The sequence below is a fragment of the Alexandromys fortis genome, unplaced genomic scaffold (assembly GCF_014885135.2).
Source record: "Alexandromys fortis isolate MF-2015 unplaced genomic scaffold, M_Fortis_MF-2015_v1.1 scaffold_313, whole genome shotgun sequence".
Classification (NCBI taxonomy): domain Eukaryota; kingdom Metazoa; phylum Chordata; class Mammalia; order Rodentia; family Cricetidae; genus Alexandromys; species Alexandromys fortis.
Window position 1 is genome coordinate 204950 of NW_026068197.1, and position 25822 is coordinate 230771.

Consider the following 25822-nt stretch of genomic DNA (forward strand, 5'->3'; position numbering starts at 1 on the left):
GTCTCCAATGTGTGCCTTCTCTGTTTTCTTTAAGTGGGCACTTAGTGCTATGAACTTTCCTCTCAGGACTGCTTTCATAGTGTCCCATAAGTTTGAGTATGTTGTTTCTTTATTTTCATTGAATTCCAGGAAGACTGTAATTTCTTTCTTCATTTCTTCCTTAATCCAGGTATGGTTCAGTAGTTGACTGTTCAGTTTCCATGAATTTGTAGGCTTTCTGGGGGTAGCCTTGTTGTTGAATTCTAACTTTAATCCATGGTGATCTGATAAGACACAGTTGGTTACTAATATTTTTTTGTAATTGTGGATGTTTGCTTTGTTACCAACTATGTGGTCAATTTTCGAGAAGGTTCCATGAGCTGCAGAGAAGAAGGTATATTCTTTCCTATTTAGGTGGAATGTTCTATAGATGTCTGTTAAGTCCATTTGATTTATTACCTCCATTAATTCTCGAAATTCTCTGTTAGGTTTCCGTCTGATTGACCTGTCCATTGGTGAGAGAGGAGTGTTGAAGTCTCCTACTATTAGTGTGTGCGGTTTGATGGCTGCCTTGTGTTTTAGCAATGTTTCTTTTATGTACGTGGGTGCTTTTTTATTAGGGGCATAGATATTCAGGATTGAGATTTCATCCTGATGAACTGTTCCTGTTATGAGTATAAAATATCCTTTTCCATCTCTTCTGATTGATTTAAGTTTGAAGTCAACTTTGTTAGAGATTAGTATGGCCACACCTGCTTGTTTCTTAGGTCCATTTGCTTGATAAGCCTTTTCCCAGCCCTTTACTCTGAGTAGGTGCCTGTCTTTGTGGTTGAGGTGTGTTTCTTGTAAACAGCAGAATGTTGGATGTGTTTTCGTATCCAATCTCTTAGCCTGTGCCTTTTTATAGGTGAGTTAAGTCCATTGACATTAAGTGATATTAATGACCAGGGGTTGTTAACTCCAGTCACTTTTTTAGTCGTAGAGTTTGTGTGTTTCCCTTCTTTGAGTTGTGCTGGTGAAGGGTCTCTAGATGTCTGAGTTATTGTGGTCATTGTTGGATTCCTTGGTTAGTGCTTTTCCTTCTATTACTTTCTGTAAGGCTGGATTTGTGGCTATGTATTGTTTAAATTTGTTTTTATCCTGTAAATTTTTTATAGTGAACGAAAGCTTGGCTGGGTATAGTAGACTGGGTTTGCATCCATGATCTCTTAGTTTCTGCAGTACATCTATCCAGGACCTTCTGGCTTTCATGGTTTCCATGGAGAAGTCAGGTGTAAGTCTGATAGGCTTACCTTTAAAAGTAACTTGGCCTTTTTCCTTTGCAGCCCTAAAGATTCTTTCTTTATTCTGTATGCTTTTTGTTTTGATTATTATATCTAGAGGGGATTTTTTTTTGATCCAGCCTATTCGGTGTACTGTATGCTTCTTGAACCTTCATAGGTATATCTTTCTTTAGGTTGGTAAAGTTTTCTTCTATAATTTTATTAAATATATTTTTTGGACCATTGAGCTGCACTTCTTCACCTTCTTCTACTCCTATTATTCTTTGGTTTGGTCTTTTTATTGTGTCCCAGATTTCCTGAATGTTTTGTGATGAGATTTTGTTGGACTTGCTGTTTTCTTTGATCAGTGTGTTTATTTTCTCTATGGTATCTTCAGAATCTGAGATTCTTTCTTCTATCTCTTGTATTCTGTTGGTTATGCTTGTTTCTGTAGTCTCTCTTTGTTTACTTAAATTTTCCATGTCCAGCCGACCCTCTGTTTGTGTTTTCTTTTTTGCCTCCATTTCAGTTTTCAAGTCTTGAACTGTTTCCATTATCTGTTTGATTGTTTTTCCTTGGTTTTCTAGGGTATCATTCACTGATTTATTCAATTCTTCAAACTTTCTGTTATATTTCTCATCCATTTTTATAAGGGCATTCTTTACATGCTGTTTAAGGGTGTCAATCACTTTCATAAAGTCAATTTTTTCTACTTCTTCTTGATTAAGGTGTTCATGTCTTCCTGTTGTGTGATCGCTGGTTTCTGGTGGTTTCATGTTGCTTTTCAGATTGTTGGGTGGATTCTTGCATTGACGCCTGCCCATCTCTTCCTCCGAATGCTCCCCTATGGATCTTCTTTAACAGGATCAGGTCTTCTTGCCTACTGATGTACCTTCCCAGTGATGGCTCTTCCCAGTGATAGCTCTCCTGGTGCAGAGATCAGATCACCGTGCCCAATGATGGCTCTCCCCAATGCTGGCTTTCCTGGCGCCGAGATCAGGTCTCCGTGCTGGTTGGGTAGCTTGTAAACAAAGCGCCTACCTTGCTTGGTGCAGGCAGGCTATTGAAACAAAGGAACTCCCGCCCACGTGGGTGCCCTGAGGATTCGGACCCAGCGCCCAGAAAGGCTGAGCTGGGTGATGTTATGTGCCCAAACAGGGCAGAGGGGCCGAAGAGGGCTGTATTGCTTAGTTTTATTTAGTTCTTCTTTTTGTGAGAAAGGACCTTCTAGTGTAGTCAGGCTGGCCTCGAGTCTGTGATCTTACTTTTTATTCTGTCCTATACTGACACATGTACTCACACATTCATAAGTACTTTGCCTTTTGTTTCTGTTTGTGAGGTTCTGAAATAGAGCACATGTGTATTTAAGAGGCAAGTCTTCTACTGATTTGCCACAGAAGAAATATATATTTTCTTATAATTTTAAAACATTTTCAGATTGATAAGTAACTCAATTTCACCTTTATGGTTTCATGTAAAAGATTATAGTTACAACTTTAATTTTTTGTAATTGCTTATTATTATTTTTCTATTTGATTTTTTTTTACCACTGGCTATGCACTTTGTAATGATTTAAACAGAATAGTTTAAATAGAATATTAAAAACCTTTTTAAATTCTCATGAAGATAATGTTCATTAGCTTGGTAGCAGCTCATTTAAATTATTTAGTACACTTAGTAGATAAGTCTTAAAGTAATTAAAATCAGTGAGCTGATTTTTAATATATTACAATGAGGCTAATTTTATGGTATGAGAAATCAAAATGAAAAATACAAAGTTAATTTGCTATCAGCAATTTTATTCCTTCCTTCCCCATGTTGGGTTTAATTAGAAAATGAAACCTTATTTCAGCTATTTCTTTGGGAAATTTTATATTCTTAGAAATTATATATGAAAAGAAACTCCCTAGTTAAAATAATAACAATGTACCACTTCTTGATAGGCCTTTTCTTAATTTTCAATGAAATGATCCATGAAGATACCCAGAAATTAAAATTAAAACTAAGCAACAATTGAAAGATAACAACAAACCATTTGTGTGATTCCTGTGAGGAATTCCCATAATTGCTGAGCCGATGTGACCAGACTGGAAAACAGACTTTTTGTCTTTTGTTGGCTCACGCCCAATCAAAGTATAATTTAGGTGTAAAAATGAAATAATCTACTTGCGTGATCTCCTTTTTCCTTAGAAACTTATTTATGTGTACCTATGAGGATACTGACTGTGTGCCACTTTCTAACTGAATACTTTCGCACTCATCATAGGAATCCAAAACTATTTTTATGTTGAATAAATGTATATTAATTGCTTTTGAATGAGGTCAGACTAGATTTGTGCAATGCCTGGCAATCTCTTAATACTACTCTTGCATTTCTCTTGAAAGAAGACTATCTGGACTTAAAATAACTGTAACTGTGGGAGAAAATGTACCCAAAATGATCCTTTCAAGGAAGTATACAATCTTTTGGGACTATCCAATTGTGGTAGTAAAGATGGTAGTGACAGTGGTGGCAGGGATGGACATCATCTACATAAGTTGTGGTATATACAACTGATGGGGATAGAATTTATTAATTAACCAGAAGATAAAATTATATAATGTCAAATTCCCAATGGGTTTTAATAAATGGGTCAATGCATGTAGGAAAATATCCTTCCTACACTTAATAGGTACATCCTTGTTTAGTACAGACAATTGGCCCCAATCAGTATGTTAAGCATACTATACATTTGGGCCTAAGTAATATGAGAGTAAGAACCTGTGCAAATTATCTCTTAGGAAGAGTACATCTCCTCTAATTTTAGAATAAAAAAGAATAGAAAGATGCAGATGAACAGACAATCTATATATCCTAGTACACTACCATTCAATTAAAAACATTTAAACCTAACAATGAAATTGAGCACACTTAAAACACAGGTATTGGAAATGAAACTGAAGAAAGATTTAATTGTAGGCTAGGAAGGTTGGAGTTATTTTTAAAAAAGAACTTAGAATCAATGCTCAATAGTTGGTAAAATAATTGGTAAGCATGGATAAATCTCATGAGCATTGACTATAGAAATAGTAACAGTGACTGATAGCTCAAAGCAGGCAAGCATGTTGGCTAAGCAGCAAGCTGACAGCTCACATTTGAATAGTTCTTAAATAGTTGCTGTAGGTTCATGATAATAATGTTATCATATTGAGTATTACAGTATGTTTGGTATTATCAAATACATTTCAGAATAGATATTTTTTAATTAATAATATTCTATATTTATCAATAGAACTATTATTTAAGATGGACTATATAGTCAATTTTTATTCTTTTTTATAAAATGAGGAAAATCAGTGAAGAGAAGATGTTATAATACAATGAAATTGTCAGTTTATTTACTGAATTATTTGTAAGACATATGATCTTCTGTTTATAAGAACATGTCAAAAGAACTAGAAAGGACAAAATTGCAATTGGCATTCGTGACTTGTAGTTTTGGTAAAGAAATTTCCATGGGTTTTTGGAAGTATGGTTAGTCAATTGGTCAGCTGTTCTCTGTCAGTATTATTTTCATAGATTGATTTTCAGTAAAAATATTTTCACAAATACATAGATATAATTTAGTATATGAGTATAGTTTTTCACATTCAGTAGCTCAGTTTCAAATGAAGAGCTTGTATTTACTCATTTGGAATAATATAGCTAAAAGTTAGCAAGAATGTAGTAAGTAACAATATATTATTTGATCACCCCAATTTTGATCCACTTTTATATATGGATAATTAAGTAAATTAGTTTACCAAGTTAAACTGTATAATGAATTTGGAATTTTAGAAATTTTTCTGAAATTTCAGAATTTTTTCTTTATTTGTCTATAGGAAGATTATAGATGTGAATACAAACATCAGATTTTAAGTAGATGAACCCAAGCATTAGATATTTTTGTAATGAGATTTATTTTAGATATTGCACAAAGTTTCTTGAATAATATAGTACTAACTTTCATATAACTTTGGATACTAGAAGAAATCAGAGTGTTATATGATTCTCCAAATTTCATTCAGACTCTAAGTCATGGTTGGTCCATACTGCAATTTTGATCAGATCAAAATTAAAGATGGAATCCCACATGCCTTTTACTAAAATTCAAAATTTGTAAATAAAACTAACACACTTTGCACTTTAATCTAGAATACATTGTGTCATTTACGTTGACAAGTAGATCTTTCTACCACTTGGAACATGAGGCGTAATTTTAGAATTTTTGGACTCAAGAGTTTTGGACAAGTTAGTTAACAGCACAGGATATTTAGGTGCTAACTAGTTTTCTCTCCTCTGTCAACCCTAACATGAATGGTAATGGTTTTTATGTCCAGGCTTGTGGACACTTCAGCTCACACACATCATCTTTCTCCCTGGCTTCCTCTTAGTACTCACTCCTTTTTTACTCTACAATTCTTCAGTCAAGTAACAAAATGTCTCATGAAAATATTGCAGAAAGGATGAAGTTCTTTTGGATTGTTAGTTAAAATAATGTCTCACTAACTTGGGACATCAACGCAGTTAGGCTCTACATAGGCGTATTTTATTTAGCCTCTATTTCATATGTGTGTGTGGTTTTGTGTGTGTGTGTTCATGTGTGCACATGTGTGTGTTGGTAGGTAGGCAGGTAGGTAAGTAGGAGGGATGACGGAAAGACTGAAAATTATGTGCCATAGATAGTAATCTCTATTTCTTGAGTTTTAGTATGTGTATCTCAAGGGAGGCACAGAGTATAGCTTGAAGACAAATAGTTTGAGTAATGATCTCTGAAAGTATATATGGGTAAGTGGGAAACAGAGAAGAACAGTCTGGCTATTGCTTGCAGTGCTTGGAATACATTGTAGAACTGGATGATATGTCTAAAATAAAATAACATTATATGGCAGCATAATGTTGGAAATATATTTCTATTTTAGAAAGAAATGGTTTACTACTAAGGAAACACATGCGTGTACACACAGATACACCAGAATCAACATATGGTTGTTATAGTTATTTTGGATGTTTAAGACAAAGAAACAAATAGTGGCTTTTTTTCAATAAGTTTTAGAAAGCAATATTTCCATGAATTCTATTGACAAAATGATTTGTTTTTTAGATTTAGAGGGAAAGACCCTTTATTCTTAAGGCTCTTGCACTTAATAGTTTGAATTTTCATATAAACATAAAAATAACCTTAGCTTTCAGTTTAATGCTAATGATTAGTTATTAGGTGTTAATATCAGATGGAGAATTTGAAAATAGTTACATTAGAGAACCCCAAGGTCACAAAAAAATATGGCAGTTAAACTGGATCACCAAATGTATTCTCTTTATTTTTTCACTCTGTGTTAAATGGAGCCATTTGACTTGTTTTGACCAATTAAATATTTCATATTAATTTGATATTGAACATTGAAATTCCCTTGAAATAGCAATTCCTCTTGCCCTGTTTTGCCATTCAAAATGTGAGATAAAAGCAATATACTCTTTCAATACATGGTGATCCTATTAACTCTTTAGAATGGAAGATCTCTTCCCCAAAACTATTCAAGACATTTTCTTTTCTCTCATTCAAAAATAAAATTATGTGGTAAGATTTAGAAAGAATATGTAGCATTAGAGATACGTAGTCTATTCTAAGTGAGTTCAATTTCACAGAATAATAGTAAATATTGTATGCTAAAATCAATTTTATGTCTCATAGTATTGAGAATGACCACTCTTTTTAAATTGTTTTGCTAGCTTTAGAAGGAACTGTTTCAATTCCTCTACGATTTGCTCCTCTTGCGCCTGGAAGATACCCTTGTAAAATTTTGTTGTTATCAAAATATGATGTGCGTGTATATGTAGTTGAAGGTATAGTAAATGAACAAGAACCAGAGGCTGAATTGTTGTTTAAAACACCAGCATTTGAACCCCTTACACAGCACATCCCAATAGTAAGTAAAAACTTCTTTTGTGTCTATTTTCATATTTTACTGGAGCTTCTCGCCTCAATTCCTGACCCTTTATACGTGCTGAAGAACATTAAGAGGAATTTCTAAATGTATAATGTAAAGCTAGAGATGTTACCATTATTGGGCTATTTCTACCTTGTCTGTGCAGTATAACAAATTTATAGAAAAGATAAAATAGCCAGGAAACAAGTATTTGTAGATTTGTAGATTTAGCCCTTGTTACTAGAGCTGGATAGGTGAAGAAGCGTATCTCTTAGTATCAGAGGTCAGTATATGAGGGGGGGGGCAATTTTTTTTCGGAGTATGGTGGTTTCTGTAGAAAGCTACAGCTGGAAACTGCACGGTAAAAGTATGTAAGATCTTAGGACCTATTACATTGTTCAGGAGGTTTTTTTTTTTAACACATTATAGTTTAGGTTTTTCTGTCTAAACATTTATGCTTTTAATCTCTTTTTAAAATAGTAATGGAAGATTAGCAGGGAGAGAAATCCCAATGTATTACCCTGCTGAAATGTGGGAGGCACGTGTCAGCACAAAAGAGGAAGGATATGCTTCAAAATGATAGAGATGCTGAAAGAAATGATGGGATTGTGGGCTTCTAAAGAAGGGAGGCGGTGGCTGTCCAGGAAGGTCTAGAGGAGACTGTGGAGGAAGCAAAGTGTATTTTACTAGGAGGCTAATGTCTCCCAGGTGGCAGCAATCTACAGTAATCCCAACCAGGACAATCATTAAACCCTCTATTCTTCTTGGTAAGATCTTTCCAGGCCAGAGAGAAGTAGAGCAACAAAGGAGCCTCAGCGTGTGTCTACTGCTCACTAATGCCAATCTCCGTTATACTAAAAATAGTCAAGTTTTCAGACATAATTCTGGTTCTATTTTCTTGGAATATCCATTTTTAAATATTGGAGAAATAAGTTTCAGGCTGCTGCATTTTACAACTCAGCACTTACTTTTGCTGTCTCAAACTCCTCCTAACCTCTCATTTTTGAGATTTGCAAATTGATTATAATTGTATTTTAGGCTGGAAATTGTTTTTCCTCATTATTTCATGGTCTCTTTCATGAGTCTGAATTCAATTACAAACAGGTTCATTATTTCTAGTGAATCTATTTGCTTAAGAATGCGACTGTGATTTCGTTAACCTCTCATCAAATGCCTAAAATAAGCATTATTTCTTTCTCCTGGAGTCACCATGCTGAAATACAAACTCTCAGATCACGACTCCAAATTCTGTTGATTTTTAAGTGAGATGAGTTCATAGGTACTAAGAAAAACCATTAGGAGTCGGGCGTTGGTAGAGCACGCCTTTAATCTCAGCCAGCACTCGGGAGGCAGAGGCAGGCGGATCTCTGGGAGTTTGAGGCCAGCCTGGTCTACAAGAGCTAGTTCCAGGACCAGAACCAAAAAACCTACGGAGAAACCCTGTCTCTAAAATTAAAAAAAAAAAAAAAGAAAAACCATTAGACACAGTTTCCCATGAGACAAAGTGACAATGCAGCAGAGAAATAGGAAGTTGAATTTTAGGAGAATTTCTGTATTCTGAGTAATAAATTAGGTTTTGATCCTTTAATTACTAAAGATCCTTTAATTACCCAGTTAGAGTGATGCACAAAAATCTGTAATGATAAGACATATTATCTCTGTTATCTGAGAAATATACCGCTTACAGTGCCTTCTATTTTTCTTGATCAATATTAAACTGTATCATCCAGGGTGATTGTACCATTGTTAAACCGGCCATTTGGAAAAGCAAACAAATTAATTTATCTGGATACTGAATAATGCTTCGATAGACCTATGAGCCATTGTTACTGTTATTGCTTATAAAAAAAAGCTAGGTAGCCTTCTTACTTTTGTTCATACCTTTAATAGTTCTTCACAAGTTGGTTTTTTTATGTTACATTTCCAAATTAGTATTTTAGAACACATGGAGTAATTCATAACAATTGCAGTATTTTATCAAATGCTATTTAGGAGCATTGCATTATTATTTATTATTTAAAAATAATTAAACTACCCTACAGAGAAATGTGTGGTTTTCATTATGTGTTTCCATACTGTGATTTTCATTATGTTCAATTTTTTTTTTTGATTCTATACTTCTTTCAAACCCAACTCATCTCTCTATTTCCCTTTTCTTTGCTGGCACTTTGTAATTCTTGCTCATGATTGGCTACTGCGCTACTACTGACCTAGATGTCTAGCCCTTGGATTTTTGCAACTGGTTCACACTATGTGGCTTTGACTGGCCTTGAACTTAACAATATCTCCCAGGATGCTGTGGTACTCCAGGATGCACATGCTGGTACTAGGGTACTTGAATAACCATGCCCAGTTTAATTGTATTTTTATAACTTAAGAAATAAGAGTTAGCATGTAATTAGTCTTACAAACATTTTTGTAATATATGTGAAACTATTTTTTTTGTTTTGTTTTAGAAAAATGAAACAAAGAAACATTGGAAATTTCAAGCTAAAGTAGAAGGAGAGTGGTTTCATGGACCTCCACTTTTACATGTTGGTCCTGGTGAAATTGTCCAGTATCCTTTGACGTTCAACCCCATTTTGGAATGTGAAATCATGGTATGAAATCATGGATTCTTCCTTACATTATTAATGTCTAAATGAACAAATGAATAGATAGTAGCCAATTTAGTTAATTTACAAATGTTGTCTAACAATTTGTATGTTCTATAAACTTGATAGGTTGGTTGACTTAAAACATTTGAAAGGCCAATATTTATCATGTCTCAGTGCTGATGTCTTATGGATATTTTTAATCTAGGTTATTTTCAGAAGCATGTTCAATAATATGAGATCATTGTTCCTATTCAGTAAGTGAGTTGCTACATCTGAAAATTCTCCTTTAGCAATATTTCTTTGACAAGGTTGATAAATACACATATAATTTATATATATATTAATGTTTATATATATATATGATTTCCAGAAAGATAAAAATTAAGAGCATTTCATTATTAAATCTTTTGTTTAATAAAATAATTTTATATGAACTGAAAGCTTCAGTGACTAACAAGCTCCTATTGTTGAGACTCAAGACATAGCGTGAGAGATTGGTATTGATTTATGACTGCTGACTGCTATAGAGTTGAAAATTGTTTTGTTTCCCATAGGGTAAACTTACTTTAGAAAATGAAGTAGATGGTATGGCACACAGCATTGAAATAGATGGGATTGGTACAAACCCTCTGGCCTTGGATCATATTGTTATAGACTGCAAAGTGGGAAATGTGACAGACAAGTCCATAATAGTGCCTAATTATACAAAAAGTCTCCTGACATTTAAGGTAAGAAATTACATCCTTCTGAATACACTTTGAATTCTATGAAATATAATAATCATGTGAAAAAAATAAATTAATTTTGCCTAATGATGTACAGAAATGGCACATAGGGAGATGATTATAGTTCTACTTTTTTATTATTCCAACAGCTAATAAATTTAATTTTAATTACTAAATGGGGTTAGCATCTATCAAGTTTGTCATTGTTGTTTTTTACTTTTTTTTTCTATTTTCTTTTGTCCTTATTTTATTTATTTGAGGTAGCAACTTGCCATAGCCTCAAATTACAGTTCTCTTTTCCTAACCAGCCAAGTTCTTAGGGTACAACCACCTGCTACCATAAACTCCAAACAAGTTTTATACTAAAATATTAGTGTGTAATTATAAAAATCTTTCAAGTTTCCTTATTTTTATCATGTTTATTTTTTCTTGAATAAACTATACATAATAATACAAGATAGTTTCAAGAAAATGTAGGCGTAATTTTTTTTAATATTTTGAAATAGGATATATCCTTGTAGCCCAAACTGACCTCAAACTCAAGATCTACCTATCTTAATCTCCTAAATGCAGAAATTGCAGGATATGCCACTGTGCTCGTGAAAGAGTCATAGGTGAGAATCTGCTTAGTCTGCAGAAGGCCCTGAGTTTAATCCTCAGCACCAAAAATAAAAATAAAATCCAATTCTTACTCTTCTTTAAGAATTGTAATGCATCCATTGTGTTTCTCAAAACGAGCTTCATCCATCAACCTTAGTTACCTCCATTCATCTTAAGAGGATATGGCAGAAATGTGGAAAGTCCCTAAGCTTATTCTATGTTTGTTTTAAATCCCCAAAATATACACTTTGGTTTACTTCTTACTAGATATCAAAGCATATTCTTTGCAGTTAATATTTTATGTTAAAATTTCTCCTTGCCAGTACTACCTAAAACCTTTCAGTATCATCTCTTAGCTTCAGGATTTATTGTGTAGCCACTGATGTGGCCTTTATTGACCACATGTTATTGTCGTGTTCATTATTTTTCACTGTATAAGTGTAATATATTCATATTCTCTCTCTCCACTTCCCTTCCTCCCCCTTTTCCTTGCTCATCCCTCTACCTTTCTCTCTCTATTTATTCTTTCCTGTCTTATCTGTCTCTCTTAACTCTTACTCTCACATCCAGGACTTTGTAGATGCTAGGCAGATGAACCACTTCAGCTCAGATGCAATGTTTTATATTCATGTTTTCGTTCATATTATAAAGCATAACATTGAGGCCTTGAGAACATAATATTTTATATTTTTAGCAACCAATGAAACCATAAAGTATGGCATTAAAATGGGGTGGAGAGAATGAAGGTACCTAGGTAGGTAGGTATGAAAGGAGATGACTTTTTTAATACCCCTTATCTACTTTCAGAATTTATTAACAAGTAGGGAAACCTATCAAGAGTTTTTTTAAAAACACATTAAAAAATCCAATTATCCTACATCATTTATTTACTTTATTTTGTTCCCATGGCAAAAATAGTGTCTAGGTTGTTACTTTAAATTTTACCTTACAGAGGAACGCAGGTTAAAAATGTAAAACAATTAAATTTTCATATGGGTCTATGCTTATGCAATTAAATGTAAATTATTCTCACATGTAAGCATAATGGATGATGCATTCTTAGCATTTTAATACACAAATCAGACTGAGTCAACACATATCCAGAAATTGAAATGGTGTATCTGTTTGTAGGTCTATTTTTCACTTTAGCACTTCTACATATTTATGTAGAACAAGACTCCTGTACTCAGCTTACTTACCCGTTTTCTTTTGTTGATGGCAATATCTAAATTGTAGTCACGATCTAACTTAAAGCCATCATTACAATTTGCATATCTACATCAGTCATCATATCATATTTGTACAGTGCTATTTATGTTCTACCACAAAGTAGGAAAACAAATGGACAAGAACAAAACTGTCCAGCTGATACACAACCGCCTGAAGCTGAAAATTATTCCAGACATTGAGAGAAATAATACTACTACTTAGCCAGGTTTCACCATGTCCTTGCATTGAGTCCTCTCAATACATATGTTCTCCATTCTCATTCATTTTTTTTCAGTCTGTAAAATGGAATTTAATTCAATGTGATCAATATGTTTGCTCTTCTTTCCTCTTTCTCTCTCTCTCCCTTCCCCCCCTTTCTCTCTCTTTTTTTAAAGATTTATTTATTATGTATACAACATTCTGCCTCGATGTATGCCCACACGCCAGAGGAGGGCACCAGATCTCAGTACAGATGGTTGTGAGCCACCATGTGGTTGTTGGGAATTGAACTCAGGACCTCTGGAAGAACAGCCAGTGCTCTTAACCTCTGAGCCATCTCTCCAGCCCCCTCCCTTTCTCTTAACTATTCCTTCCTCCCTCTACCAATCCTTCACCTTCCCTTTCCTTTCTTTGCCCCCTTTCCCCTTCTTCCTTTCTCTTTCTTCTTCCTTCCTACCACACTTTCTTTCCTGTTCCCTACCCCTCTCCATACTTGTTGCTTCATTTAATTCAGCATATACATATTCTTAAAAATTCAGCACTCAGGAGGCAGAGGCAGGCAGCTGTCTGTGAGTTCAAGGACAGCCTTGCCGTCAAGCTACCGAGAAACTCTGTCTCAAAACAACAACAACAACAACAAAAATCCTACAGTCAAAGACTTGTATTCCACTTGTATTCAAGTGCTTTTGTCTTTTATTTAAATAATTCTGTAAATCTATTGATTCCTAAAATCTTTAATGGGATAAATATATCACAATACTCAAAAATCTGTAAATGAAGGAGTACATATTTGAGGAAAACTCTAAATGCTCTTTGGAGTAAAGATTGATGAAATTTGGGAACCTGACCTGTACCTATCTCATTCTGCATACCTCTGCGACTTTGCACCTGTAGTAGCACCTGGAACACATACAAATAATGGAAGTCTTTCAAACAAGAGGATATGCAGCTTTGGTATGGATTTATACTTGACCTTTCTTAAGTTACCCTGGCAATATCCACTAGCAAGGTTTTCTTATTTAGCTTATCTAAGAGATCTTTTTTGATAGAAAAATCCTGTTCTCAGACTATATGTCAAAAGCACTCAATTACTATTTAACTTTGTCTTTGCTGACACATATAATATAAGTAATAACCAACAAAAATTTGATTGTAAACTTCATATTATGAAGACCTAGAATATGAAATGCACTTATGCAATATTGAAAGATGTTGTCTATCCTTTGGAATCAAGCAAGTCACATTTATGTATAGAGGTTTTAGCCAGCTAAAGAAAGATGAGATAGTTGAATTTTTCACCTACAGCATACATGAGAGTTCTGTCTGAATAAGGCAGAATTTTATTTGTAATTTAATTTGTAATTTTAATAATTTCTAAATTTAATTATAATTAAATTTAATTTTAAATTATTTACATATAATTTGTAATTAAAAGTAAAGTAAATGAAACAAACCTTAGGTATAGATTTAAAGTAACAGCAGAAGACAAAAATCAAACATTGCCAAAACTCAGACATCTGTGAAGCAGCAAGAAGCATATTCAGCATATCACTAGCAGTAGTACTTGAGAAGATGAAAAAGACAAAAAAAATCAAAGGACTAAAGAAAAGAATTAGTTCCAGAAATTAAAAAAAATATATTAATCTACGTATCTGAAAAGCTGATCCAATTTGAAATAGACAAAATGAAAATGATCCACACCTGGAATACCATTTGATTTTTTTTAAACACTTGAAAAAAAAAAGAAAAAAATGAGCTATCAAAATAGAAATAGCAGAATGTGTGTCTAGTTACATACATAAAATAGATTCTCAGTAATATCAATATAACATTTGGAAGGCTGGCACTGTAGAATTGCTTTGAGTTCAAGGATACCTTGGTAAATAGTGAGGTCAGTGTGTTCCAGGCCAGCATGGGTTGCAGAAGGAAACCCTGTCTCAAAAATAAGAAATGGAAAGTAAGGAAGGAGGGAAGATACAGAGAGGGAGATAGTGAATGAATGCTTGACTAGATAGATGAGTAAGTGCAAAGATGGAGAAGCATGTAGTGTGCTAGTATGTCCGTTCAATAAATTATGCAGTCTTCAAAAGGAAGGACATTTTTTTATTTGTGTTCAAATAAGATACAAAGAAAGGCCACAAACACAACGATACTACTCACATGTGCAACCAAAAATACATAAAATTTGTAAAGGCTAGGATTCTGTTCACTAGAGGCTGAATGAATATATATGTGTGTTGGTAATGTATGTCTGTCTCTGTGTGTGTTTATATTCAGTATATTGTGAAAACAGAGGTCTTTTTTGTGGTTCATTTTTTTTAGGTAACTTCAGATTGATAATATGGGGAAATCTACACCTGACTATTAAATCCCATACATGATAAGAGATAGCACTTTTGTCAACTTAAATTTTCTTACAAAAGAAATTGCTATAATAAATGAAAACTGTAGCTACAAAATTTTCTATGTGGGCACTGAAGATATGGCTTAGTTGTTAAGCAAATCTGCAGCTCTTCTGGAGGACCCAGGTTCACCTTTTAGGATTCATATCAGGGAGTTCACAACCAGCTGGAAATCCAGTCACAGGGGACCCAAGGCCTTCTTTTAATTATCCTCACAACCACCTATTGTTCCAGATCCATGAAACATGAGGCCTTGTTCTGATCATGCACCCACATATAAGTAGATACACACATAGGCACACACACACACATACACACACACACACACACACTCATAAACAAAAACTGCAATGTAAGTCTTTAAAAATGCTTTAAAGTGTTAGACAAATATATAAAGACACAATTAACTGAAACTTTAATGTTTGTGCCAAAATTATTCATAAATATTCTTCACATATTGTGTTAGTACTAACATGCAAATTCATTGAAATAGTCTATTTCTTGTACATCAAATTCCACTAAAAATTGCCCACCAACTATTAAAGATACTGATAATCAATAATTAAGTAGCAACAGAAAATAAGGTTCATTTTCTCAAAATTTATTTCCCTTGTTCTGGTTTTTCACAAGCCTATTATCAGTCATCCCCCCCCCCTTTTCTAATATAAGGCCATTTTCTTACTTCCTTTTCAGTGAAAAGTCAATAAAATTAATGGAAGTAAATTATAGTGCATTTTATGTAGTAGTTTATAGCACCAACACATTTATAGTAGTATAACATGACAAAACAAAGAAAATATTTTCTTATTGATATTACATAATTCTTATTTTCCAATCCATTTTTTCTAGGTAACTGCAGATCTCTCAATAGTGTGGGGAAATTCTTATATCACCATAGAACCTGAGAGCTCAGTTCCATACACTCTCCATGTATGCCCTTGGAAACGTGGAGAATTCAGAGGTATTAAATGCACAATAAAATGTTATCATTAGGTTCATTGCTAGGAGGGAAATATGATAATAATAAATAAAATTACAATTTATTCTTCTTTTGGACTAATGATGTGGGAAAAGTCTTACTTTGTAATTTCACTCTATCTAAATAATTAGAGCTTCAGGGAATGTGTTTTATACTAAGTATTAACTTTATCTTGTCAAGTTCAAATGTATCTGTAGAAGAAATTTCTAGAAGTGGAATACTTCGTTAAGGGTGTTTATATTTGAACCTTAGGAGATACTATCAAATAACTATATTAATATATGAACTCTAAGGCATTCTGTGATAGTGCCTTTGGTACTATAGAAATGTATATTATAAACTTTCAACCTGTACTCAGTTTACATGGAAATAGAGTTAATGTTTGGTATGTATGAATTATTCTTTATATCTAATCAAGTATTCATTTATATAAATTTCCCAGTGATACTTGAGAAGAATTAACCTACTGAGGAGATTGTTACATGCTCATTCAACATAATGTTAAAAGGGTATTAAATTTATTATAATTAAGTACTTATCATCTTATGGTCTCTGGAAGTACTGATCTCTCATCCCTATTTGCCTTGATAAAGATTATCTCTACAAAGGGTCTATTATAACATGATAAAATTTGAAAGTGTGACCCTCTTTCAAGCATCTCAATGGAGTATTATATTTTACTGTTACAGATAAGCCAGAAAATGTGAAATGATAGGAAATTTTAATTTAAATTTTCATTCTGATTGTCTTTTTTCTTTCCTCCTGATTATAAATCATACTACTTGGTAGAATTCTTTAATTTTAGAATTTTAATATGTCTTTTATAAGAAAAAATGAGTTCATAAGTTTCACGTTAATTTGTTCAATTTCTTTCCTTTTTTTTCAAATATAGGCTCTCAGTACATAATAAGCTTCTCATTTAAACTTTGTGAATTCTTTTGTTGAAGCCACACACTCTCATACAAATGCATGTGTGTTTTCATAAATTATAACAATTCTTAATTTCCTATTATACAGAAAACTTTGTATGGGTTTTGTTGCTTATGAAAAGAAGCCACAAACTCTTAAATATCATTGAATGTTTATAAATACCTTAGAAAAAAGGCCTTGGTCCAGCACCTGCGCATGCGCACGAGCACACACACACACACACACACACACACACAGAGAGAGAAAAACACAAGAATTCATGCAGGCATGCACATAAATTGTCACCTCTTTCCCTTTCTACTCCACCCATTTCTCACACAAACACACTCATATAAATAAATTAGTAAACACAACAAAGTAAATCATTTGTAGAGGCCATTAAGCTGCCTCGGCATATGACAACATGTGGTGCCAAGCCTGATAACCTCATATCAATCTCTGCGATCCCCATGATGGGAGGAGAGAACCTACTGTCTTCTGCCCTCCACACGCTCACTGTGGCACATTTGCACTCATGCACATACATTTGTACTCAAATAATAAAAAATAAATGTGGCACATTTTAAAAATGATTTGTCCAAAGACTCTTCAAATTATTCAGCTAGAAATAAAAAAGAATTAACAGGGAAGATCAGTTTAGGCATCCTTTCTGCTGCTGTTTAGAGTCTTAGCTGGGGTCATCCTTGTGAATCACTGGGATTCCCTAGAAAATTTCCGAGGATTTCCTAGTGCCATGTTTCTAGCTTACTCCTTAATGACTTCCTTTATGAAGACATCTCTTTCCTTTCTCTCCCTCTCTCTTCTTCCCCGTTCTTGAGCATCCCTTTCCCTTGTTCCCTCATGTTCTCCTTCCTGTTCTACTTCTCCCCTCCCCCTGCCCTTCCACCCTCCCTTCTCCCCCACCTCACACTTCCAGTTTTCTCAGGAGATCTTGCCTGTTTCCCCTTCCCAGGGGGAATCCATGTGTCCATGTATGTTTCTCTTAGGGTTCTCCTTGTTTCCTAGCTTCCCTGGGGTTGTGGCGTACAGACTGGTTATCCTTTGCTTTATGTGTGATAGCCACTTATGAGTGAGTACATACTATGTTTATTTATCTGGGTCTGTGTTACCTCACTCAGGATAGGTTCCTTTTTTTTTTTTTTTCTTTTTCTGGTTCTGTTCATTTGCATGCAAATTTCAAGATGTCATTGTTTATTCCACTGATTAGTAAGTACTCCTTTGTGTAAATGCACCACATTTTCTTTATCCATTCTTCGGTTGAGGGGGATCTAGGTCATTTTCAGTCTTGGACTATTGCAAATAATGCTGCTATGAACAGCAAATTTTGGAAGATACAGTGATCCACAGTGAAGCACTGGGCCATGTTTCCAGAGACCACTGCAAGAGCTGTAATATGAACAGAGGGATAAAGACCATGATGGGGATACCCACAGAAACAGCTGACCTGAGCTAGTGACTCTGGACTGATAGCAGGGGCACCTGCATAGGACCAAACTAGGCCCACTGAATGTGCGGGACAGTTGTAAGGCTTGGACAGTCTGTAGTGCCACTGGCAGTGGGACCAGAGTTTATTCCTAGTGCTTGAATTAGCATCTTTTACACCCAAATCCGCGAAGTTCCCTCAAGGACAACAAGGAAACCAAGTTCCATATGTAAAAGCGAAGAGCCTTTATTTTAATCAAGTTTGGAAACTCAGTCTAGCCGTGTCCAAAATATTGGAAAAACCGGAGAGCCTCGAGCTCAATTAGAATTTGGTTTTTATTGTAGTAAAGGTGGGGAAGAGGGGTTTCTGAGGTTCAGGACCTCTGATTGGCTGACATCTGTCTAGGGGTGTCTTGGTGAATGTGCACTGGCAGGTGATCCTATCTACAATGGTTGGAATGCCAGACATTTTTTTTTGAATGGTCTTTTTTTGGATGGGGTTTGTGTAATCTCAGGGTAAACTACTAAGAGTCCGGCCTCTTATTAAATTTATCAATGGCCGAGTTATACTCTGACAAAGAACTCCCTTTGGGTGACCTGTCCATATTTAGCTTATTATGGCTGGCTCCCACAACATCTTAGAGCATATCTTGCTCTAAGATGTCAGAATATCTTGCTCAGCCTAGATACAGGAGGGATGGCTTTGGTCCTAGACTTTGTTGACTCCCCATGGTAAGCTTTACCCTTTCTGGAGAGTGGATGGGAGGGGAGGCTGGGACAGGAGGAGGAGAGGGAGTGGGAACAAAATATATAAAATGAGAAAATGTATTAAAATTCTTACATCAAAAAATAACTGCATAATAGAAAAACAAGTAAATAATAAATGAATACATTTAACTAAAAAAAAGAATTAACAATTCTATTTAATATGTCCTCCTTGTAACCATTTTGTTGATCTTAGTGAGGCTATAAAATTTTAGAAAATGATTTTGATAGTCATATTTCATGAGTCACCAGAGTGCCTCAGCACAATGTATGATCTTTTGATCAGCTAGAACACAGATTCGTTCATTGTTCTGGACTTTACCATAGCATATCGCACATAATGATAGATATGATATGATTACTGATGTCAATGAATTCAAATCTCATTGTGGGTTTAGAAATCTGTAAATCAAGCTAAAATATGATCTCTGGAAAGTTTAATCATAGTTAAAGGAAGCAGAAAATGGGAAGAAACATTAATCCTGAAGTGGGACTGTGAAACAGCTTCAATAGAGGGTAATGGATTGATTAGGACCTTAATGCATTTTAAGCAGCTAATGTGATTGGGGAAAATAGTCAAGCAGTTGACACAACACTAGTGAGAACACAGTGAATATAGTTCACATAAATCAAAAAACAAATTAATGTTAAGGAATAAGTACTTGAATGGAATTCAGAATGACTAATTGCTAAAAATATATACAGTCCTTCCCAGAAGAACCATATTGTATATACCATTGAAATGGGTACTTATGCTTCTTCATATTTTCCCAAGTGTTTGTCTTATGCCAAAGGAAAAGTTTCTGCAGACTATAAAAAATATTTTTATAAAATAAGTTTTAGTATTTCCTTGTAAAATATAAAATAATTTTTTAATAATTAGAATTATTTGAGACTTGACTTTCTTCTAGAATTTAAACCAAACTACTACTTAAAATCCTTATTATGCCATGCTTTGATTTTTGACATTCTAATAATGTTGAACAGTGGTCTTTAAGCAATACTCTCATAGCAGCTGAAATTGGTTTTATATAAAATTTAATTTTAGTTTGATATGCTAGAAAATATATCTTCAAAAAATACCTTCTATTTTCTCAAATAAATTCAAATTTTAGAAAGCACAAGTCAAAAACAAAAAAGCACAGGTCATATCTGTCTTACCTATTTTGAAAATGTAAAACAGACATAGAATCTTCTTTCTGCCATTATTCAGTTTCTGGAAGCTATATGTCATACATGTTTCCAGAAATAAATGTAAAATCATGCATATTCTTTAAATAATACACAGAAGATCATTAAAGACATAAAGTTACAAAATGCTGATTTATTTAAAAATATCATGAATTCAAGTTAATTCTAATGAATTTTACTCATTTTAACATTATGAGAGCATCCCAAATTTGTGTACATTGTAACTATGTCGATAGCAATAATAAGAAATCCATTCCTCTTTCTTTATACCTCCTCAAATACAATAATGGTTTTATAAATAAATGTTTTATATATTGTACTCCTTTATCTATAGTGATATATTTATTTATTTATTTTTATAAAATAACAAGCAGAAATAATTTGTGGATACTGCAATATTATATTGCGATGGCAGTTTTACTCTTAGAAATAGTATATGAGATAAGAGATAGTGTATGAGATAGGAGATAGAATTCATTGAATTAACTATTCTCAGTAGAGATCAGTGTTTTTGCAGGCAGTAAGAATTGAAGGATTCACAGTATGATACTTTCCTCATTTTACTTTTCAGTATTCTTTTCATAGTGGTGTAGTTCCTGAATCTATATGCCTTTGTAACAATTTTATTAGACTTAGATATATGTTAATTCACCCTAATATTGAGTGTAACTTTGTTTCTTTTATCCATAGTGTTTTCTGGAGAATTAAGTAGCTTACCTTTTTCCACTCTACAGTTTTGTATTAGGTCAGTATTGGGCATGCCAGGAGTCACTTTTGTTAATTTGTACCATGCCTTCCATCAAAATTTTAGAACATAAAAATATATGTATATGTGTTTGAATGGATATCTGGGAACATAAAGCATAATAACCATATATACCCATTATAATAATAGGTTGTTGGATGGAATCCTTATGTAGAGAGTGAAGCTCTAGATTAATAATTTAAATTGCTGAGGAAGAAGCAAACTATCTGAAGCAGTTTTGAAATTAAATACATTGTGGTGATCTCAAAGATTATGGTGGGCTGTGTTGTCAAATTTATTTTTAAAGGATCCTGAAATTTTGAGGGGCATAATACAAGAAACATATCTAGATTATAGAAAACAAAATAGTTTGTAAAGGAGATAATAACTAAAAACGTTATAAATGTCTCTGGAAGAAAATAAATAAATACAATCATCTAGGACCACTAAGTTAATGAAAACTAATGCACACTAATTATTGGCCAGTTTTTCTTATTATAGGAAGTCTTTTGAAAAACAACTATTAAGAATTTAATAGTGTATTGGGAGAAGTGGGATCTTTAAGAGGTAAAGTCTAAGAAGTTTAAGGTTTATGAAAATTCGCTCTCAAAGGATGCCCTCTTCTTCCCTCTCTTTCATACCCAGAGAGAGGGATGATTTGTTTATTCCCCACATCTCTGCCATGATAAGCTGCCCCCCCCCATCTGAAGCTACATGGTCAGTTGTCTACGGACTGAAATCTCCAAGACTAAAACTGTTCTTTTTATAAATCAGCACACTAGTATATCAGACAAAACACATTTTAGTTTAAAGGATAAAAAATACTTCAGTCTGCTAAAAACAAAAAAGAATTTAATAGTGTTTCCTTAAAATTTCCATTCAACTGTTCTATAACCTCATCATATTTGGTATGTAATTCATAGTAATTTTGATGCTTGAGACTATTCCAGATACTTCTCTTTTAAACTAACATCCTGAACTTATGTATTACAGGCGCAATTACATTTACCGTTAAGAGAAGAGATGAGGAAGACTCTCCGGAAGAAACAGATCCGGAGAAAGAAGTCTCTTCACAGGAAACACCATCAGATCCATCTACCATTATTTTTGAGGAATACTCAGGTAAAATTGTACTAGTGAGTTTTATTATTGCACTCTGGAAATTCTGATCATCATGTCCCTTTAAATTAAATATACACTTAAGTGCATAATACATACTGCAACTTGCATTGCATATGCCTGTCAGAACATTGTATTATTTCAGATTTAATTTTATATAGGTTATTTTCTAAATTTCTGCTGCTGTAACATAATAAGATTATTATAACTTACCACAAAGATTGTCTATATTTGCATTAGTGCTAAGCTGTACAAATTTTTGTGTTATTAAATAAGGACTATATACTAGTTTCTGATAAGTTATTAATGAGTATATTGTCCTTTTTTTTTTTTTTCGAGGCAGGGTTTCTCTGTGGCTTTGGAGCCTGTCCTGTAACTAGCTCTGTAGACCAGGCTGGTCTCGAACTCACAGAGATCCGCCTGCCTCTGTCTCCCAAGTGCAGGGGAGTATATTGTCTTAATATTGTAATAAGCTTTTCTTATTTCAATATAGGATATGTAAGCAGTCTTTCTCATATGAAACAAACTTAATAATATTATATTATTATTCTTATAAGCTTAAGCATTGTGAAACATTTTTAGAAGTTCAAAGAAGAATGTATAAATAGAGAATTGTAATACTTAGAGTGTGTTTCCTGGAAAATGAGTTGTGTGAGTGTCAGGGCCATAAGAGGGTGTTGGAGAGGCATGAACCCCCCAAAAAAAATAAATAAAATTCTCAAAGCAAAGAACCATACCAAGATGATGTTCTTTTCTTTTTTATTTCTTTTTCTTATTCTTCCCTCATACAATACATGCCAACTGCATTTCTATTGAATGAATTTGTATTGTAATTTTTTAAATAAAGTATTAGTAGTAGATGTCTTTCTGTCTGTCTCTCTTTCTATCCACATGCATATGCACTGCACACACACACATACACACACATACCTTACACATATTATAAGCACACAAATATATACACCCCACACATATCATACACATACACAACCTCCCTGAGAAAACACACACACACTGTACCCTATGTGTTACAGGTGCAATTATATTTTGTGTTAAAATCAGAAGATTCTTAGGAAAACACAAATCTGGAATAATCTCTCTCTCTCTCTCTCTCTCTCTCTCTCTCTCTCTCTCTCTCTCTCCCCTCTCTCTCCTCTCTCCACTCTCCTCTGTGTGTGTGTGTGTGTGTGTGTGTGTGTGTGTGTGTGTGTGTAAAATAAGAACCTATCTGGAAAAATGTGGTGGTGCCGCATACATTTAACCCCAGCTCTTGGGAAGCAGAGAATGGCAGATCTCTGTTAACTTGAGGCCAATCTGGTGTACAAAAAAAGTTCAATAAAACATAATACTGTGTAATGCAGCATTGTATGTCATTCATTGTCACAAGAGGTCACAAAAAAGTGTTTTTTAATACAATACATTGCAATGCCATGCAAAGTAGTATATATACATGGAGATTTCAGAAGAGACAGACATTGATAATACCATTACTGTAAGCCCTAAATTCACAGATAAACTGAAAACAAAAGAAATTAGTAGCTTAACTATGTAATTCCATTTAGAATCATAGTTCCTGAATTTTTTTGCCTTTGGAGCCCGTCCTGGAACTGGCTCTTGTAGACTAGGTTGTCCTCGAGCTCACAGAGAGCCACCTGCCTGTGCCTTCCGAGTGCTGGGATTAAGGGCATGCGCCACCACTGCCTAGCTAGTTCTTGAAAATTTTTAAACATAATATTGTGACTATGCATGAAATTTACTCTTCACCCTGAGGTAACTCAACATTAGACTACCAAAGAATCCAGAAATGTGAAGCTATGCAGATGGAAAGAACAGGAAAGAAAGAAAATGAATTTGATGCGAGTACAGAACCCCTCTGTAAAGGGACTTTGTGGCTGATTCAGATTTGTTTTGATGCCAGTATCTGTATATCAACAGTGGCATTATTTTCTGCTCTAAAGGAAAACTGGGAATACTGACACAAACATCATCTCACTACTTCTCCTAAACCTCCTTCTAGCTTTTTTTGAGTTAAATTGCAAAAGTTTTAAAAACTTCCATGTTATCTGAGCCTCATAGTCCTGACCATGTCCTTAATTTAAATTCCTATAAGACTACGAATGATCTGTTCATTTCAATGCATTATTTACTCTTCTTGGTATATGTTTATGAATGTTTTAGAAGGTAGGGTAAGGTATTTTTCATTCAGACCATTAATGCTTCACTTAAAAGCTTCTTAAGTTTGTATGCTGGAGAAATGAATGAGTTACTGGAACAGGCATAAAGCCAAAAGCATTGCCTGGCCATACACAGTGGGGATTCTCTTACTGCTCACCTCTTTTATAAAAGCAGCTCCTGGATGTTGAATGAATAATAAAAATCAAGAGACAGATACTGGGGTTCAAACTGAAGTTCAGAAAAGCAAATCAGCCAGCCACTAAGTCTTAGCTCTACCTCACACCAAAATGGGGGCCCTGCCTCCATGAATCCTCAGACTGAGACGGTGTCTGAGAACCGTCTCCTCCCGTTTTATATTCCTCTCTAGTGCTGGAATTAAAGGCATCCACCACCGCCGCCCGGCCTCTATGGCAAACTAGTGTGGCTGCTGGGATTAAAGGTGTGTGCTACCACTGCCTGGCCTCTGGCTGACTACTTTGCACTCTGATCTTCAGGCAAACTATATTTATTAAAACACAAGTAATATACTACTATACTTGATGTTCTCAGATTTCCTGCTAAGTCCAATAAAAGTGAAATAGGTGTCAGCCATGGTGGTGCATGCCTATAACTTCAGAATTTGTAACTCTGGGGTATGAGAATCAAGGGAGTTTAATGCCAACCTGAGCTACATAGTGAGTACAAGGAAAAGGAAACTAAAAGAAAAGGAAGTTCAAAGTGGTATGTTTATGGTTGTCATATTTGTGTAGAATTCTGAAGACTCTAATAAGAAGTTCTTGTCTGTTGTTGTCTCTATAGTTTTTGTTTTTGTTTTTTTTTTCAGATGAAAAAGTTAAAAATTTAAAAATCTGGTATCATCTTGATATCCGTAGCTTTCCTGGACCTCCTGTAGGCACAATCGAACTTCACTGTATTGCTCTGGTAAGAGCCCAGCAAATGTTCATGAACTGCCATTTGGGAAATAGAGCTGTTATGCACTAAGTTTCTATCCTTAAAACATACATTCCAAATAATATACTGCAATTATTCAGTCAGAGCTACTCTAGACCTTATGATTTGGAAAATATCTTTTGGTTATAGGGCATTTTTTTGGTGACTTCCCTACTTTGCATTCTGCCTGCACATTTCAAGATTTGTTAAGTAAATTTGACTTTACCCTATCTCCTTAGTTTCCATATATGTGGTAAAAATAGAATTGTGCTCTCTAGACTCCTTCATAAATTCTTCTCAATATCTGCAGTATCATGTTTAGAATCCTAGATACTTGGTAGTGCTGAGTTTAAAGGCATACTCCACCAGTGCCTGGAAGGTTTTCTTAATTTAAGTTATTCATGTGTTAATAAATCTATATACAAAACCATTTAATAGTTTCAAACATCAATAGTCTAGATTTAAGTGAAGCAAGTTAACATTAATTGCTAATAATAGTTTAATTAGATATAATCAATGTATTATTAGCATACAGAAATTTAAATCGATCAGTGTTATTTTGAATTAATTTTGTTATTTTAATTAAATTTGAATTGATAAGTGTTATTTTTTTAAATATTTATTTAT

The 25822-nt window shown here is 34.1% G+C and overlaps 1 protein-coding gene across 3 annotated transcripts in view; it reads left to right on the forward strand.

The window, feature by feature from the left end:
- Positions 1-25822, forward strand: part of Cfap47 (cilia and flagella associated protein 47) — a 246663-nt gene that overhangs the window by 160129 nt on the left and 60712 nt on the right. For all 3 annotated transcript variants that reach the window (XM_050129779.1, XM_050129780.1, XM_050129781.1), the window contains 6 exons: positions 6991-7187; positions 9644-9787; positions 10339-10512; positions 15789-15900; positions 21965-22093; positions 25089-25186. In XM_050129779.1, coding sequence (XP_049985736.1) covers positions 6991-7187; positions 9644-9787; positions 10339-10512; positions 15789-15900; positions 21965-22093; positions 25089-25186 — 854 coding nt within the window. The remainder of the gene's footprint in view (positions 1-6990; positions 7188-9643; positions 9788-10338; positions 10513-15788; positions 15901-21964; positions 22094-25088; positions 25187-25822) is intronic.